We start from the raw sequence: 19,807 nt of genomic DNA, 5'->3' as shown, positions 1-19,807 counted from the left end.
CAGAAAGCAAAATAGTAAAGTGATTTAATATCAAGAAAGGCAGTGGGGGGTGCACACACACACAATTACACACACTTTCATACGACTTGCATATTGTGTTATCTATTCTAAAAGCTAGCAGAACTGCTAGTTCTACATGTCCAAATATTATTATGCACATAAAAAGGAAAAAAAAAATCCAGTCAGGGATGAGATATTGCAGTTTATGAGCTTTAATTCTGCCAGAGTAATTTTCTCCTCTCTATCTCGTGTTAATGAGGGTCAGACAGAAAGATGCAAGCAAGGAAAGCAAATCCTATTTAAACCTTCTGCTTAATGTACCTTGCAGCAAATTAGCCTGTGAATTGCTACTCTTCACAGCTTTGATATCAAGCAACCTCTGTCTTCAGCTGGAGCTTTGGCAGATAAGACATTAATAAGTCTCAGAGTAACCTTGGTTAATCAAATGAGTTGCTGACGCTTTTTTTCCTGCCCCAAGGCAGCACCGATGCGTTTAGTGTCAAAGGTTCAGTATAAAGAGTGCCAGCTGGTAGCTAAGACTTCCTTTTTTTTGTTTAGCCCAGAACCTGTGGCAGATCTGTGTACAAGAACGATCCAGCCATGGTGAAACTCCAGCTGCCAAATCCTGGTCTGGATTTGAGAATACCTTCTCACAAGGAACTAGAAACGATAGAGACCACAGAAGCTGACTCAAGACCCAAATGGGACAATAAAGCCCAATACATGCTCACCTGTATCGGGTTTTGTGTAGGCTTGGGCAATGTATGGCGCTTTCCCTATCTCTGCCAGAGCCACGGAGGAGGTATGTTTTGATCCCTTCAACCCTCAAAATTAACATTGATTTGATGGAAACTATTTACATGATAGTAATGCATTTTCACCATGCATCACTGTGTTTATCACAACAGCAAAATCATAATAATAAAGTCAGGGTTTTAAGAGGACTTATCTTGTTTCTTTTTCATATATATAAATTTTTATTTTAAACACATCAACACATCAACAGAAACAGACACGTAACTTAAAACAACATAGGAACAATAGGTTCCATCGTATATCATACAGCAGTTCCGTATCGGTTTCTTTGCAATTAGTGTTTTCCCTTCTATACATTTCTATCTTGCATTCATAATCTCCTTATTCGTTATCCATTTTTATGTACAAATCTATATTTATTTATACTTAGGTATTTATAACAAAATAATGTTTACCTATATTGTGCTGTATATTCTTACTATCATTTATTCTCTTACATACAATTCTAGGTATACATTCACATGGTTATTCTTTTTCTTTGCCCTTCTTATACTATTGTTATTCCATTTAAAAGATTATAAGGTACAGTTTGGATTGTTTTGTTTACCATCCCTAGCGCCTGTTATGACACCACCTTATTTTCTCTTTCTTTTCTTCTCTCTCTCCCTTCCTTCCCTACTTCCTTCTTTCCTCCTCTCCTTCCCCTTCTTCATTTCCTTAACTCTCTCCTACTGCTACCCTCTTTCTTCTCCTTCCTACCCTCTCTCCTTCTCTTTCTCTCTCTTTCTCCCTCCTCTCCTTCTCTTTCTCTCCATTCCACCCACCTCTTCGACTTTTTGGTTCCTAGTTATCTTGTTTCTTGGGAGATTGAGAAATGCAGTGGGAGGGGGTCTCTAAAACCCATCTCATTAGCTTCCCGTGAGACATCTTCCTTGCTCTGATCTTGGAAACATAGGAGAGAAGCAAAAGATGGTTTTGTACCATTTTATTTACTGGAAATGAAGTCTGCTGAATTCACTGCATGGTGTTTTATCAGTGACTTTTAATATAAAAAGATCCATTCTAGGGATTCTTAGAAAATCAAGAAAGCCAGATCACAACTTTCTTCCAATTTCTCTCTCTCTTCCCCCTCTTTCATTCATGTCTATAAACAGGCAAAACATGTTACTTTGTGACCTGCAAACATGAGAAAATAAAAATTGTTAAATTTGTAATCAAGAAGTTGTTCATTTTCATCAACAATTGTAGGCTATCCCTGTGGCATAACATCTTTTATTGCATCGAACTATGTTACTCTAGAAAGTTTTTAATGATCTGTTCAAATATCTTGGGATGAGAGACAACTTTTTTGTTATAATCTCTTTTTACAATATTATTTATAATATTTTAAGACCAATAAGTTGAACAAATGAATCTCCTTCTGTACTTCAAGAAAAACGCTAATAGTGTATCCATATTCTGGAATATTTCTGCTCATTGTGTCTGCTTCATATTTCTTGCCTTTGCAAATCCATTAGTGCTTGGTCAGCTGTTGTGCCCTTTCTTTATACTTGATTGCAGTTCAATATAATGGAGTTGAATATACAGTAGTTTACAGATGCCTCAATAACTACAAATTATCACTAACCCCAACAGTGTCAAAACCCAGCTGATATAGTGATTAGAAGCATTGGGCTAGAAACGGAGAGACAAGGAATTCTAGTCTTGTCTAAAGCATGAAGACAAACGGATCACTTTTTGTATTGTATTGTATTTTATTATTTGTATGCCGCCATTCTCTGGGAGGACTCAGGGCGGCGAACAATTCAAGGGGGGAAAAGGGGAACATAAAAAGACAAAATACAAATAATAAAAGTAGACAACAGTCGCACAACCATACATGTTGAGAGGGGAGGGAACTCATCACCCCCAGGCCTGCTGGCAAAGCCAGGTTTTGACGGCTTTTCGGAAGGCCTGGAGAGAGGTGAGGGTCCGAATCCCTGCAGGGAGTTCATTCCAGAGGGCCAGAGCTGCCACAGAGAAGGCCCTCCCCCGGGTAATAGCCAGGTGGCATTGGCTGGTAGATGGCACCTGGAGGAGGCCAACCCTGTGAGATCTAATGGGTCTGTGGGAGGTAATTGGCAGCAGGCAGTCTCTCAACTTTCTGCCAGTCACTCTTCTTTAGCCCCCAGAAGAAGGCAGTGGCAAACTACTTCTAAACAATAGTGCTAAGTAACATGTAGGAGCTTGTTCTTGTAGTCACCAGTGGTCAAGATAACTTGAAGGCAAGGAGAACAGCAACCATTGTCTATGGGATAAGATCTTATCTTTGAAGAAAACAACAGGAGGATATTAGACTTTCTGCAGATGACAAACATCTGTTCTAATAAGCTTAGGGATGTATGTGCTAATCTTAATAACAAATGCACTTTAATTTTTGCAGTCAACATTTTTAATGTGTGTGTGTGTTTTTTTTTGGTAATTTTTGTTCTGTTTGGTTTTCAAATTTTGTTCCCTCCGGTTACCCAGAAAGGCGGTGAAGTATAAATCAAATCAATAAGTAAAAACAAATTAGTACTGATATCAATATAACATGAGTTTTGAGCATTTATTAACATTGAAACTGAAGGGCCCACTATTTTGCTTCAATATTATTTTCTGTTTCAAGAAATGGAAATAATTCTCCTTGCCATTCATCTCTCTCTCTCTCTCTCTCCCTCCCTCCCTCCCTCTCTCTCTCTCTCTCTCTCCCTCTCTCTCTCTCTCTCTCTCTAGATTGACAAGATATAGATCAGTGGGTTTTCCCAGTTCAACAGGGGAGAGAAATTGGATGCCAATTTCAGTCTTTCTGGTAGCTGGCACAGTTTCATGGGAATCACCATGGGTATCAGGGGTGGGCTTGAGTAGGCACTACTCCCGGTTTGCTCATGGGTGCACTGTACAGGTGTGCTTGATGCACACTGTGTGTGCATGCACAATACAATAAAAATGGTTCTACATGTGCACAGAAGCAAAAAAACAAGATGGTGGCACCTATGGCGCTGCCCAGAGAACCAGTTCAGGGACATGGCAGCCTGGATCGCTGGTGGTTCCAGCGACCCAGGCCGCCAAACCACTACTGGTTTGGTGGTGGGTGTGGCTTAAATCATGTGATTTGGCAAAATTTGGGGGTGGAGGTGGTAGCAAGAGAACCTTGGGCGTAACTTAGCTTTCATTTGATGATTTATAGAAACACCTGAGATTTTTAAGATTGGTTTCGTACAAGTATTTGCTTGCTTCGGTTATGCATATAGAAATTGAACCTCAGTGGTGGGATTCAAATAATTTCACAACCGTTAAATTATGCCCTAATGACCAGCAGGGTAGGTGGGGCTTGGTGGTCATGTTACTGGATGGGCATGGCCAACTCAACATCACTCAGGTCGATGGGCGCTTCACCTTAGCTGTTACAATGTAATAAGGGTTAGCTGGAGAGGCAGTTTCTGTAAGCAGGGCAATAAAGATTAGGCTAGAAACAACACCAGAATGTTTCCTTCCTGCCTTCCTTACAGGATTAACCCTGTAAAGTGGAAAAAAACCAAAATGAGATTTCTTCCAACAACCGGTTCTCCGAACTACGTAGAAAGTTACCAACCGGTTCTCCTGAATAGGTGCAAACTGGCTGAATCCCACCACTGCTGAACCTGTATATTCTTATTCCAAACTGTAACCTAGCATTTTGGAAGCTTCCATTCAGGATATCAACGTATTTTATTTTATTTATTTATTTATGGTTTGCAGTCAAGTAAAATTAGTGGAATATTATAAAATAAATTTATGCTGTAATTTCTATTTTGAAAAAAAAAATCAGGTCAGAATAGTTCTGATCAACCTGACGTTTGAAGATACAAATAGCCTGAGTTTTCAGGACCTTTATTCAGTGGACTTTGTATGCAGCAGAGAACATTTACCGTGGACTTCATGCCCATTGTGAGCAATTTAAATAATTTACAACATTGCATCATTTTATGTTGTTTGTATAATTGTATCACTAATGCTTTTATATCCGTTACGTCAATTAACCTCATGCACATTATACCCAGGACATTTGTACTGTGCAAATTATCATTAAAAAGCCCATAAATGTTTTCCAGAATTTTGTAGAAATATTTCTTATTTTAACACTGTTCAAATAAGTCAACTTTATATCCCTTTCTTTTGCTTCTGACCATCTTGACCTTTAATTCATCAAGTTCTGTCATAAGATTGAATCTCCATCTCAAACAATTCTTCGGGGCTTTAGAAACCTCTTTTGTAAATCCAGTGATAAATCCTTGCCCAGGTCATTTTTTATCTCTTGGTTTATCATTTATGTTTCCACTCTAGCTGCCATCTCTGTTTTATAATCCACAATTCTTTATTTTCCTATATTTTTACATCAGTTGAAATTTATTTCACCTTTTTGCTGGTCTTTAACGTCTTCCATTTGTTTTCTTTTCTGCCTTTTAGAATAGAGTTTGTAAAGAAGTATGGAGTCTTCTTCAAGAAACATATCAATTTGTGCAGAAATTATTGCTGCCAATTTAACTATAAGTGTTAAATTGGCAGGAATAAATAAAAATAAATCTCCCAAATCTTAAAAAAACAATTTAAAGATCTAAAGTGTCATAACTTTATCATTTTATAAATTACACTGCTACTCTTTTGATTCAAGAATAAGCAAATTTTCCTTCCTTTCTACCTTCCTTCCTTCTTGCCTTCCCTCCCTCCCTCCCTCCCTCCCTCCCTCCCTCCCTTTTTCCTTTCACTTACTTACTTACCTTCCTACCAGAAACTGTAGTCCTCTTTACTGTCTCATTTCTATAATCACAAAGTTGGATATTTCTTTCTTTGTTATTTTCAAATTTCACGCCATCATCTCTTTGTTAATAGATTAAACTGTTTATACTGTTTTGTTTATTTAGTTATTGGAACAGTCTTAGCAAAAGTCCTAATATTTCAAATTTGTCTGGTCCTTTAACTCATTTAAAACTTTCTTAAATTAAATTTGTATTTATTGATTTGCCATTTATTTTGTATTCTTTGAATTATTTAAACCGCTGGCTATTTTGTCCTCTATTTGGGGTGAAGTTTTACTCACCAGGTAGTTTTTCCAAACTAATTGCTTAGGAGACCTCTTTTAACTTTTAAATAATTAGAAATGACAAAGTAACGTGTTTCCCCCAAAATAAGACAGGGTCTTATTTTCTTTTGACCCCTGAAATAAGCACTTGGCCTTATTTTCAGGGAGGTCTTATTATTTTTGAGGTGCAGGAGACGGCGAGGGTGGTCACCTCATGGCTGCTGCTGTGTTGCAATATTTTCAGGGAGGGCTTATTTTGGGGGGGAGGGCTTATTTTAGTGCATGTGCTCAAAAGCCCGATTGGGCTTATTATCTGGGGAGGTCTTATTTTCAGGGAAACAGGGTATTTAGGAAGTGAGTTTAGACATATCCACTGTCCTTGAAGGTTCTTCCACAGGTCAGAATTTGATAGCTTTCCTTGAGTCCCAGTGCTCAGACCCAGGAATCAACTACTGTCTTGTGGTCTCCTTATGAGGAACAGCCATCTGAAGCAAAATTGGGCAATCTCTTACCCTCTTCTTGTCTAGAGAGGTTCTGTTGGACCAACTCTATCTTTGGTTTATTGGCCTTAGCCACATCATTGTCTCCATTCCTTTGGAGATGTCTTAGCTTAGCATTCCTCCATCCAACAGTCCTGGCCTTTAATTGCCATCAACTAAAGTAAAAACTATCTCCGGTGATTTATTTTTTTTGCTGTCAAATCAAAAGTAGCATTTTTTGTCTTTTGCCAGCTCAAGTGATGCTATTTGATTGGCCTGCTGTGTTTTGTTTCATAGGAGCAAACACATCCCTTAGTATCTGTTTTTGCAGAAATGCCTGGTCCTTCTAATCACTATCCTCCATAGACATTTTTAAATGATGTTACATTTCACTGACTGTACAGTTTAAAAAGCTGTTTTCTTAAAAAGGCATTTATTTTTTAAAATATCTCACAAGTAGAATTGATGAGAATTCGGCTTTCTATCTCAAGTGACAAAAAAATGTGGTAAAACTGGGAAGCCTCATTTCTTTTCACTGGTCCAAGGGAGATAATAATCTTAAGAGTCGAGGTGGCGCAGTGGTTAGGGTGCAGTACTGCAGGCCACTTTAGCTGACTGTGATCTGCAGTTCAGTGGTTCAAATCTCACCGGCTCAAGGTCAACTCAGCCTTCCATCCTTCCGAGGTGGGTGAAATGAGGACCTGGACTGTGGGGGCAAGTTGCTGACTCAATTTGCTAAAAAAAATTGTAAACCGCTTAGAGAGGGCTGAAAGCCCTATGAAGCGGTATATAAGTCTAATAAATAAATAAATAAATAAATAATAGCAATAGCAATAGCAATAGCAATAGCAATAGCAGTTAGACTTATATACCGCTTCATAGGGCTTTCAGCCCTCTCTAAGCGGTTTACAGAGTCAGCATATTGCCCCCAACAATCCGGGTCCTCATTTTACCCACCTCGGAAGGATGGAAGGCTGAGTCAACCTTGAGCCGGTGAGATTTGAACAGCCAAACTGCAGAACTGCAGTCAGCTGAAGTAGCTTGCAGTGCTGCACTCTAACCACTGCGCCACATCGGCTTCTAGATAAAGAAAAGAGATAAAGAAATAGGAGGGTTCACCAGTCAGGGGAAGTGAGATCATACCAAAACATCAGACCACTGTGATCGACATGGAGAAAAGGATTGAAAAGGAATGTGAAGAGATTGAGAAGGTTATTTCTCGGCCTTGGTACAATGAAAAGCACTGCATTTCATTGTACCAAGAGTAGAGATGAATTCAGAATATGTTCTAACTGGAAAATCAATTTTTTAAAGATGTTTAGATCTTAGTAATATTAGTTCTGTTATTTTGGTGGAGGATTTAAAAAAAAACTTTGTAGATTTCTAAACATGGAATTATTGTCCTTGGGCAGAAAAAGTTTGGTCTTAAGCTTCAGGGAATTGACCATTCCTTTCTTATTGGTGTGATATCAAAAGTAGGTATAAAGCCTCTATTAAATTCCACTTTTGGAGATTGGTATAATTATTGACCGCTGGCTAAAATGATTGAGAAAGTGATGATAATTCAGAAGGACCCTGGTTTTATTGAACCATTTCTATTGGGCTTTTAACTGTGATTGAAAGCAGCATGATAAATTACCTGTTAAATATGGAAATTATGATTATATTAGTTTATTTTACTATAGAGAAAGTTTCAGTACCGTGACCTCAATACTTTTCAAGAGTGCTTGATAGAATTCTGCCTTGGTGACGTATTCTGAAATAGTTCCATCTTTCCTGTTGGCCTGTTTCTAGTAAGGGTGATTGAGAGCAAAAATATTTGATCTTTCTGCCACTTAGCACAGAGATCCATCTTGTTTGAATTATAGATGCAATTAGTAATACAAGTGACATCCTGCTCTATTACCTCTAGTGTCAAAGTTTCTGGTTTTAAGGACTGATGCATGAATATGTACTCCCAAAACAATGTAAGTACACTGTTTGGGAATACTTTTTGAAGTTGTTCCTCGATTCCCCGATGGCAATTGGGGCAAAGATTATGCTTGCGCAACTATAACTACTGTGGCATATATGATTGTTCCAGTGGTGGGATTCAAATAATTTAACAACCGGTTCTCTGCCCTAATGAATATCTGGGTAGGTGGGTTCGGTGGTCATGTGACTGAGTGGGCCAACTCAAGGTCATTCAGGTCGATGGGCACTTTGCCTTAGTGTTACAATGTAATAAGGGTTAACCGGAGAGGCAGTTTCTGTAAGCAGGACAGTAAAGATGAGGCTAGAAACAACACTAGAATGTCTCCTTCCTGCCTTCTTTACAGGATTAGCCCTGTAAAGTGGAAAAAAACAAAATTGAGATTTCTTCCAATAATCGGTTCTCTGAACTACTTAGAAAGTTACCAACTGGTTCTCCCGAATAGGTACGAACTGGCTGAATCCCACCACTGGATTGTTCATGGGCTGATTGGATATCATACCATTTATTTATACCTTACCCTTAATTGCTATACAATCTACCTGGAGATACCTTCTTGAGGAGTGTTTGGAAGTTTCCTTCCAACCCTCTGCTGAGGCAGTTTTCCCGCCTGAGCAGGGGGTTAAACTAGAAGACTTCCAAGGTGAGTGGGTGGGCGGGGCAAGCAAGCGGTGAGTGGGAGGGTGGGGCGAGCGAGTGGTGAGCGGGTAGGTGAGATGAGCGAGCAGTGATTGGGGAAGCGAGCAGTGAGTGGGAGGGTGGGGCTAGCGAGTGGTGAGCGGGTAGGTGGGGCGAGCGAGCAGTGATTGGGGCGAGCGAGCGGTGACCGGGTGACTGGGTGGGGCAAGTGAGCGGGAGGGGTGAGCAAGTGGTGACCTGGCAGGGGGCAGGGCCAGTCAGCAGTCACTACCAATTCGACAACCCAGGCCAAATGTCTGATAACGGTTCACGCGAACCAGTGTGAACTAGCTGAATATCTGCTCTATTCCATCCCATTCCATTCCATCCTATTCCATTTTTCAACCTTACAAAATGGGAGAGTTAAACTGTTCATCAGGATATGGGATTATATTATCACCATATTAAAAGATCACACTAATTGCCAGTTGTTGGGTTTTTTTGCATGCAAATTAAGGTGGTGGTGACATTAAATTTAAAGCACTAAAAAGCTCTCACTACTCTTGGAATATTCTATCCCTTATTAATCTTTTAGTCATTCAAGTATACAATATATTTTCTTCTAACACTCCCCTGCTTTTAAAGCCAATATTTATCATTAGAGAGCACTTTCCCCTATACCATCTGAACTTCATCGTTGTTAATTATTTTAATACCATTTAAATTATTGTTATGATGTTTGTATTTTAGATGTTGTTTTTGTATGCCTTACGTGTTCATATGAATAGAAAGGCATTAGACCAATCAAATGAAATATACTGAATAAATACTAAACAGTAGGTCCTTGCATTATTTATATCATATTTCAGATACTGATGTAGGGACTTAGCAAAATAATTTCAGTACCCTAAAGATGATAAATCTGAGATGCAGGTATAACTTTTGTCTTACTATTTATTTTTCAACCAATTTAACTTCAGTTCTCCATTTTCTTTTTCCCAAGTTTACCCCATATCAACTAGTTTTATTTTATTCATTTTTACTTTCCCCAAATAGTTTGGGGACCTATTTTTTTGCCTTTTTTATGACTTGTTCCACAGCATATTGAAGTCTTCAGAAGGAATTGAAGGATCCTTTAATTACCACAGTCATGATTGTAGTAGGCTGCATGCCAGTGGTAGGTTTCAAAAATTGTTCGAACCTACTCTGTGAGTGTGGCCTCCTTTGTGGGAGTGGCTTGCTGCCCATGTGACCGGATGGGAGTGGCTTGCCGCCCATGTGACCGGATATGAAGATGCCGACGACACTTGTCAGAACCACTTTAAATTACATCACGCACAGCACTGGCCTGCATAAGAATATGATGTAAACTTGTTTTTTAAAAGGCATCTTTGGTTTGCGTTAAAACAACTTCAACACACGCAATGTTCTGATTGCACCACAAACGCAGTAGTCATCCTTACCTTTCACAGAGGCACTGAGTTTTATAAAAATGAGCATGATAGTGTAGAATAATCATATCCAAAGACCAGTAGTGGGTTTCAAAAATTTTTGGAACCTCTTCTGTAGGTGTGGCCTGCTTTCCGGGTCCACTGGTGGAACCTCTTCTAACCGGTTCGGTAGATTTGACGAACTGGTTCTACCGAATAGGTGCGAACTGGTAGGAACTCACCTCTGCTGCATGCACAGACAATGCACCAAATGCTCTTATAAAGTACCATAGTAATGTATTTTCTTTCAAACTAGGGAAGATTCAGAGTAGAATTCACCAGAACTGTTTTCTTGTCCCTTTCATTGTTTCTCATGATCAATAAATCCACTCCTTTTAGGCCAGTTTTATACCAAACATACTCACTTTGATTGTAACTTCACAGGAGCTTTTATGATCCCTTTCCTCATCTTGCTTGTCCTGGAAGGCATCCCTTTGCTCCATCTTGAATTTGCCATTGGACAGAGACTCCGAAAAGGTAGCGTGGGAGTCTGGAGCGCTATCCATCCGGCCCTGAAGGGAGTAGGTAAGTTTTGAAAATATTTTGATCCACCAGTAACAAAGACCTTTTAACCCACACTGATACCTCAGCGTCAGGGGTTCACCAACTGAAGGAACAGCATGGAGGAGCTGCTGGAAATGTAAAATATACAACTATTTTAATTCAACATTTTAGGTGCATTTATTTCCAGAGAACATTTAAAAAAACAATTACTTTTACAATTAAGCCTTTGTTTATTTATTGTCTATTGCTAATGAGGCTAAAAATAGTTCAGTGAATGGGCTGGAAATTTTAGATTAGATTCTACTTTTAATGCTATCACAATACTTTCAACGTTATTTATCATGGCGTTATAATTCAGCAACCATTTTTTTGTTGTTAAAATAGTAATTGAAATGTAGTATTTCAAATGGTTCACTGACAAAACCGCGAAGCCCTCTTCCGTGCCGACATAACCGCGGAAGGCAAATCCATGCCATCTAAAGCGCTAAGCAAAATGCGACCCTAGCGCGTCGACATAACCGCGGAGGGCAAATCCCCGCCTTCCGAAGCGCTCAGCAAAATGCTTTTACTAGCATTCAAAAGCTAACCCTAACCCTAACCCTAACCCTAACCCTAACCCTAACCCTAACCCTAACCCTAACCCTAACCCTAAACCTAACCCTAACCCTAACCCTAACCCTAACCCTAAACATAACGTAACCCTAACCCTAACCCTAACCCTAACCCTAACCCTAACCCTAACCCTAACCCTAACCCTAACCCTAACCCTAACCCTAACCCTAACCCTAACCCTTACCTTAACTTAAATCGGCTTTCTGTCACCGCGCTGTTGTAAAGCGCCCTTCTGTCGTCACACTGTTGTCGCCGTGCTGTTGTCGCCGCGGTGATGACGTCGTGGTTTTAGCGACACGGTTTTTGTCGGCGCGCTTTTGTCGGGTCACGATTTCAAACAACTAGAAAAGTGCTGTTGCTGTAAATTAAGAAGATTATACATAGTGTCCACAAAGATAAAAAATAAATCTTTTGTTTTAATTGTAAGAAACTATAGAAAACTTTGAAACTTTAATTGAAACAAGAAACTGAACATTAGATGAATATTAGATGATTAATAAAGGATTGATGAAATACTCAGGGAGAAAAGCTAATCAAACTTATATTGTATTACAAATGTTATATTTGAAGTTAGTCAGCTTCGTATTTTTTCTTGCATTTCAAGGATGAGGTATCCTCTGTTAAACATTTCCCCAACACCTCTGTTTTTTTGTTACTGCAGAAACTCCACAAGGTGAAATAGTAATGAAGTTTCCATGACTGTAGATGTTATAATTACTGATCTTTTTCTCTCTCTTCAAAATAAGGGTTTTGACATGGGAAATAATGGATGGAGGGGCAGGTTAAATTATTATAGTTTGTAAAACTATTTTCTATAGTTTCTTACAGTTAAAACAAAAGATTTATTTTTCATCTTTGTGGACACTATGTATAATCTTCTTAATTTACAGCAACAGCACTTTTCTAGCTGTTTGAAATACTACATTTCAATTACTATTTTAACAACAACAAAAAAAGGTTGCTGAATTATAACGCCATGATAAATAAAGTTGAAAATATTGTGATAGCATTAAACGTAGAATCTAATCTAAAATTTCCAGCCCATTCACTGAACTATTTTTAGCCTGGTTAGCAATAGACAATAAATAACAATAAATAAACAAAGGCTTATCACCAACCAGTAATTGTTTTAGGGAGCCGAGCTGGCGCAGTGGTTAAATGCAGCACTGCAGGCTACTTCAGCTGACTGCAGTTCTGCAGTTCGGCTGTTCAAATCTCACCGGCTCAAGGTTGACTCAGCCTTCCATCCTTCCGAGGTGGGTAAAATGAGGACCCGGATTGTTGTTGGGGGCAATATGCTGACTCTGTAAACCACTTAGAGAGGGATGAAAGCCCTATGAAGAGGTATATAAGTCTAACTGCTATTGCTATTGCTATTTTTAAATGTTCTCTGGATATAAATGCACCTAAGATGTTGAATTAAAATAGTTGTATATTTTCCATTTCCAGCAGCTCCTCCATGCTTTTTGGCATGGCTAGAACACAGAAAGTGAATATTCAAAGGAAATGCATAGTTTTTGATGGGCTAAATTCAAAGTGCAGTTTCACTTATAGCCTATTGCTGTATTAGTATTCCAAGACAGTTATTCTGTGACTTCAGCCTGTTTTATGCAATCCAATGAAACATTAATGGAGAAAATTCCATGGGGTCAGTTTTAGAGCACCAAAATCTGTAAATACCACTGGTTATAATGGTGGAAAATATGTTGCGTCTTTATCACCATGCAAAACCATCAAACAGCTCTTGTCTCAGCCTCTTTCTATATAGTAGAAATAATTTACTAATCAATTCTATGCAAGGAATGGGGCTGAAATGAAAAATTCATGCAGATTTCGCACAGGTCTTAATTTTTTTAATTGTACTGAATAAGCTCTGCTTAAAGTTTCTCCTCTCTTCCTATAGGAATAGCAGCAATGTTTGTCTCCTTTCTTGTTGGATTATACTATAATACGATTATTGCCTGGGTGATGTGGTATTTCTTCAACTCCTTTCAAGATCCACTGCCCTGGAGCGACTGCCCACTTAATGACAACAAAACAGGTACAGGCTATGAATGAAATGCTTACGCCAGCTGACAATCCTTCACGAGAAGCCTTCTCTGAGGAAATAATAGGAGAAAATATAATGTATATTTTATTTCCACCCCCCCTCCCATAACATTCAAGACTTTTGACCAAATCTGCTGGATTGATTATATTATCCTATGAAAGAATTGCTATTATAAGTAAAAGCAATCATTCTATTGCTGAATCCTTAGCGTGATGGTAATTAAACCTGGACTTTGGTATTGAGATGCGTCTCATCTGACACAATGAATAAAGGGATGGTTAGATATTGAGGCCTACTTAGTATGTATTGGTAATATTTGGGGTAGTGGTTGAAGTTTCTGATAAATAACTATTTTATATGTTCTGAAAGGCAATTTCCAATTCAATAAAATTTGTATGCCGCCCACTCCCTAGGGACTCTGGACGGCTTACAGACAGATAAAAACATTTAAAAATAAGGTACATTATTAAAATTGCACATCATCTATTCAGTGTAGGTGGGGCTGGACATTGATCAACAGCCCCAGGCCTGCTGGAATAGCCAGGACTTGGTGGCTTTACGGAAGGCCGGGAGAGTGGTAAGGGTCCGGATCTCTATGGGTAGGTCGTTCCACAGTGCCGGCGCAGCTACAGAGGACCGGGATGCACCGGTCCATCCCCGCACCCGTAGACCCCTCTTCCCCTCCCGTAGCCTCCGTTCTTCCCGGCAGGCCGTTTCTGCCATGCATTCTGGGATGAGAGGCGGATCCGGGCCGCCATCCACTTCTGCTACTGCACTCAGTGGAGGGGGCTTCAGGCCGCACGCTCAATCCCCTCATACATGTCAACCAAGCATTCCCCACAAACATGCCTCACTACAGTTTAAAAGATGCAACAATATAATAAAGTAATTTTACTAGTTTAAAAGAAGGTGGGTTCATTCATTCACAGGCATACACATACATTCCACATACAAAGGCATTGCCTTTTTGCAACATAACCCTAAATATATCGACTGAAATCTTTCTGATAAATTTCTACCTGATCCACACTAAGTTGCTGCCTTGAATTTTCAAAGCAAAACTGCAGGAAGAGGCAAATGATTGATCTCTATAGCACTGTGTTTTTTTTACAGTTACATAGATAGCGTAATTGATGGCTTAAAGCAGTTATCTAAATAAGCTTAGATATTTTTAAAGCACTGACATTGTGCAATTGACAGTGCATAGTACATAGTCCTACAAAAGTTATGTCTTTGAAAAGGATTCTGAAAAAAAAAAAGAAAAAATGGTACTTTCAAGTCTCTTCTAGTGCTTTATTACAATTCATATTTGCACATTAACAACACCCTGTAAGTCATTTTGTCATTGCCTTCTTTCCTTCCTTCCTAATTTTCTATTAAATACTATTCAAAATATGTTGCTTAGGTCATAGAATGCTGCACTCCTTTGAAAAAGAAATATTGATTAATAAGTTAATAACAAACGGGCTGATTCTATTTTTAATATAATTGGTTTAAAATATAACAGGGCAGGAACTTACAAGGCTTGTGCAATATAACAGGAAAGTTACCGTTTATGTAAGAGGGAAATATAATTTTCAGATGCTGTCTGGCCTCATCTATAGCAATAGCAACAGCAGTTAGACTTATATACCGCTTCATAGGGCTTTCAGCCCTCGCTAAGCGGTTTACAGAGTCAGCAAACATCACCTGACATTATCTCCTAAAGGCAATACATCACCATTTCCCTATTCATAGGTCTTCTTATGTTTTTGGAAGACTTTCAGATCAGGTATAATTGAGCTGAATGCTGGCTCTTGATATTGATGGGTTTCCTAATATTTTAAGCACAAAAAAAGTAGATGTTTTTCTTTTAAAGCTTATGCAGTTGACTTTGTTCAAATTATAAATTGCTCAATAGTCTACAACCCTAATTCTAAATTCAGTTCATCTGAAAATATCTGAATTCATGACTTTCTTTCTTTGCCAAACTCATATGCTGCCGCATTAAAAAAAAAGAAGAGAAAAGAAAACCAGTCACAGGCCATTGAATGTCTTCCTGTTTTCAGGTTTCATAGAGGAATGTGCAAAGAGCTCTCCAGTGGATTATTTTTGGTACAGGGAGACTTTAAACATCACCACTTCTATTGAAGATTCTGGAAATGTACAATGGTGGCTTTTGCTCTGCTTGATTTGCGCCTGGGCCGTCCTATATGTGTGCACGATCAGGGGCATCGAAACAACAGGAAAGGTACCTCAATCTTTTTTGCTTAGAGGGGGGAAATGCTATTTATATGGTTCCACCACAAAACCGCGGAGGACAAAATCGCGCTCGACGAAAGCGCGCATTTGACGTCATCACAGCGCGACGAAAACATCGCGCTGTGATCGAAAAATGTAAAAATAAAGCGAAAACCTTACCCTAACCCCCCCAAACCTAACCCTAAACCTAACCCTAAACCTAACCCTTAACCTAACCCTAAATCTAACCCTAAACGTAACCCTTAACCTAACGCTAAACCTAACCCTAACCCTTAACCTAACCCTAACCCTAAACCTAACCCTAAACCTAACCCTTACCTTTATGTGAATCGGCTTGCTTTAATTTTAATTTTATTTCAATTTTTAATTTTTTTCGTCGCGCTGTGATGACGTCAAATGCGCGCTTTCGTCGAGCGCGATTTTGTCCTCCGCGGTTTTGACGGGTCACGATTTATATTTGTGGTTCTTTCTGTTGCAAATTATTCCAGAACATCCTCTTTGAGAAAAATCATACTATATAGTCCCCTCACAGCCATTGTCTTGAGTTTAGAAATTGGAGAACAACCCAGTTTCAATAGTGGGTGGGAGAGCAATTATTGGATAAAAAAATTACTACTTATTTTTCTAAATAGTAAGATGTTCTCCTTGCTTCCTACGAGATTGCCACAACACATTTTCCCAGTCTCAGCATTCCTTTACCATGCAATGTCCAGTTATGCTCTTAATAAAGACCTGAACATCATAGCATGGGAGCTGCAAACTGCAGAGAAATTGCAGATCATGCTGTATCAGTGAGCTATTTTGCATTTGATGTTACTTCAGAAAAAAAAAGTCATTTATGAGGGAGTTGCTTCTATGCTTCACCTTCCATGGTAACATCTAAACAAGTGGGAGGGAAGAAGTTGCTACTAGACACTGTTGAAAGAAATGTCCTTCTGGGTTTAGCTCCAAGTGGGGGAGAAGACACTGGAGACATGGAGGCTGCTTGGAAAGATGGTTTATTGGTGGACAGGACCACATGGCTTGAGCCCTGAACAGAAAAGGTGATCACATGCTTCAATGTTGGTGGAGAAGAAGAGAAGGGCTGAAGGAGGGGCTTGCTAGGCTTTTTATACCCTGTTTAGTCCCACCTCTCTGTTTCCTGTTCCTGTGTAAGAAATGTATTCTGATTGGTTGTCAGGCTCCCATGGTGCCATGCAGGGGGCTACTCTCTAGGCTGTTTTGAATCCATAGATGAGTTCTCAGATGCCATGTGGAGAGTTGAGTAATATCCCTTCCCCCTACAGCTGCAGTGGAGAAGTCTTTATTATGTAAAGTAGGCTAGCCTGGCTAGTCTTAATGGGCCTATTGACAAAGTGGGGGTGGGCAAGGAGCTACAGGCAACTATTCTGTCTTTTAAAACATGCTTCTTTTCACATCCAGAGAAATATTCTGCCTTTTCAATATTTCCTAGGATATTTCATTTTTCTGGGAGAAGGCTGGATGATAACTTCCCACAACACGATTCCATTTTTTATATGACCTTATTTACATGGTTCTTGTTTTACATGGTATCTGCAAGACGTGAGCCAAACTATGTGAAGTAGCCTCCCCTCCCCGCAGAAGTATATTTTATAAATCTGCATTTTGAGAATGGCCTGGTTTAAGGACAACCCATAGTTAAGAAAAGAGTCTACTGTAGTAAAAATAGTGCTAAATATACAATGATTCAAGTTAAATATACAACAGTTCAGTACACTTGAACTTGATAGTAGCGTATAAATATTTATTCACTACTTATACACTATTATACAATGGTACTGTTCCAGCTTACATACAAATTTGACTTAAGGATAGACCTTGAGAGTAGAACTCACTCTTAAACTGGCGACTACAATACGTATGAAATACATTCCTCACTAAGCGTTATTGTGAAAAACAGTTTCTACACGTTTCCATGTACTTTCTTCACTTCAAACCTTGAAATATAAACTTTTCAAACATTCCATACTTTCAGATTTAAAAGGCATTCTGCCTTAATGAAGATATCTTGCCCATAATTTCTCTGTGGTATTGTTTGTAGTATTGTTGAAGCATTCCATAATACAAATCTATCCTCGACACGATTGTATGAGGAAGATCAAATTGCTAGATGGTGGCAAGATGGTGCAAGATGGTTATAAACTAAAGCCAGTATCTAAAATATTAAACTGAAATAGCAAAGGAAAATAACTCAGCCAAATGACAGATTATTAAAATTCTCCAAAAGCAAGTAACTCATTCAAAACCATTCCAACGTGTCCAAAAACAGGCCTAAGTATTTAAAGTCTATCAGGACAGAATCATGAGAAGGGGGGTTCTAGAGCTATTGTGGTCACCATTGAAAAGACCATGTCTCCTGTATCTTGTTGCAAGCCTACCAATATCTGAAATTATTGGTAGGCCTGTGGAAAGTATTTTGTGATATAGATATTACAATACTCAGTTGTACATATTCTTCCTCAGGCAGTATATGTGACTTCAACCCTTCCATATGTTGTCCTGACCATTTTCTTGATCCGTGGCTTGACTTTGAAAGGATCTACCAGTGGTATTGTTTTTCTGTTTACACCCGATGTAAGTATTAATTATTTTTGTATTTCAAGAAAATAAAAAAAGATGTTATTAAGTTAACCGCAAAAGAGCTGTGATAATTCCAATTCTAATACAATTTGCACTGTTTTCCTTATTATTATCAGTCCTTTAAATCAGAGAAACATTGTAGGTCAATGTTCTCTGGCTTAATGTATTACTGGAACACATGTTGAAGGAACATCTATCCTTACTTATGAAAACTGGAGCTTCATCTGTGCGGCAAACTTCGGGCAATTTTTATAAAATGCAGTTCAGAATTGCAATGCTTTTTCAACTGACCTAAGAAAACTAATGGATGGAAATGCGATTAATTATTTTGTGATGCTAAGCCCAGCCTGTCTTTCTAAGTCAAGTTGCACAGAAATTAGGGAAAAAACCCACACGAAGATGAAGTTACTTCGACCCGTGCAAGAAATCCCAACGACCAATAAGATCGCACAGGTTGGGCCTCCTCCGGGTGCCGTCGACCGGACAATGCCGGCTGGCGGCTCCCCGAGGGAGGGCCTTCTCTGTAGCTGCCTTGTGGAACGAGCTACCCGCAGAGATCCGGACCCTTACCACTCTCCCGGCCTTCCGTAAAGAGACCAAGACCTGGCTGTTCCGGCAGGCCTGGGGCTGTTGATTAATATCCAGCCCCACTTGATTGAATGGATGATGTATTAATTTTAATAATTGTATTTTTTAAAAAAAAAATTAAATGTTTTTTACTTTTTCTGTGAGCCCAGAGTCCCAATGGGAGTGGGCAGCATACAAATCTTATTAAAGTTGAAAGTTGAAATCCTATACATGTAATTCCTACAGTTTCTGAGGTTTTTTCCCAAGTTTTAAAAGGAAATAGCCATTTGTTGGAATATGCATGCTATTATAATTTTATTCTATAGTTATAGTTTATAGTTTTATTGATTTGTATGCCGCCCACTCCCGAAGGATTCCAGGCAGCTTACAATAAAACAAGGGAGGGGGAATAATACACAAACAACATTAAAATATACAACAGTCACAATCTCCAGGGGGCTAGATATTTCGAGAGCCCCCCGGCCTGCTGGAGCAGCCAGGATTTAACAGCTTTGCGGAAGGCCGAGAGGGTAGTAAGGGTCCGGATCTCCACAGGGAGGTCATTCCAGAGGGCTGGCGCTGCAACAGAGAAGGCTCTCCCCTGGGGAGTCGCCAGCCGGCATTGGCTGGCAGATGGAATCCGGAGGAGACCTAACCTGTGTGATCGAATCAGTCTATGGGAGGTGATCGGCAGGAGGCGGTCTCTCAGGTACTATGTTCCTCTACCCACCCTCCCTCCCTCCCTCCCTCCCTCCCTCCCTCCCTCCCTCTCTCTCTCTCTCACACACACACACACATGTGAATGTGTGAGAGAAAGAATTCGGGTTGTACAAAGTA

At 39.3% G+C, this 19,807-nt stretch overlaps 1 protein-coding gene across 2 annotated transcripts in view; it reads left to right on the top strand.

Moving 5' to 3' along the window:
* Positions 1–574: 574 nt before the first annotated feature.
* SLC6A19 (solute carrier family 6 member 19) overlaps positions 575–19,807 on the top strand; it is a 31,590-nt gene continuing 12,357 nt past the window's right edge. Inside the window, exons 1-5 of one of the 2 annotated variants that reach the window (XM_032219908.1) lie at positions 575–802; positions 10,780–10,920; positions 13,415–13,552; positions 15,610–15,791; positions 18,287–18,397. In XM_032219908.1, the coding sequence (XP_032075799.1) occupies positions 601–802; positions 10,780–10,920; positions 13,415–13,552; positions 15,610–15,791; positions 18,287–18,397 (774 nt within the window). In that variant the 5' untranslated portion in view covers positions 575–600. Of the gene's footprint in view, positions 803–10,760; positions 10,921–13,414; positions 13,553–15,609; positions 15,792–18,286; positions 18,398–19,807 lie in introns of those variants that run through there. The other variant, XM_032219907.1, reaches the window with a different exon arrangement.

Source organism: Thamnophis elegans, chromosome 6 (genome assembly GCF_009769535.1).
Source record: "Thamnophis elegans isolate rThaEle1 chromosome 6, rThaEle1.pri, whole genome shotgun sequence".
NCBI classification, from domain to species: Eukaryota; Metazoa; Chordata; class Lepidosauria; order Squamata; family Colubridae; genus Thamnophis; species Thamnophis elegans.
Note: the sequence above shows the minus strand (reverse complement) of the source record. Positions and strands in the feature narration are given on the sequence as shown.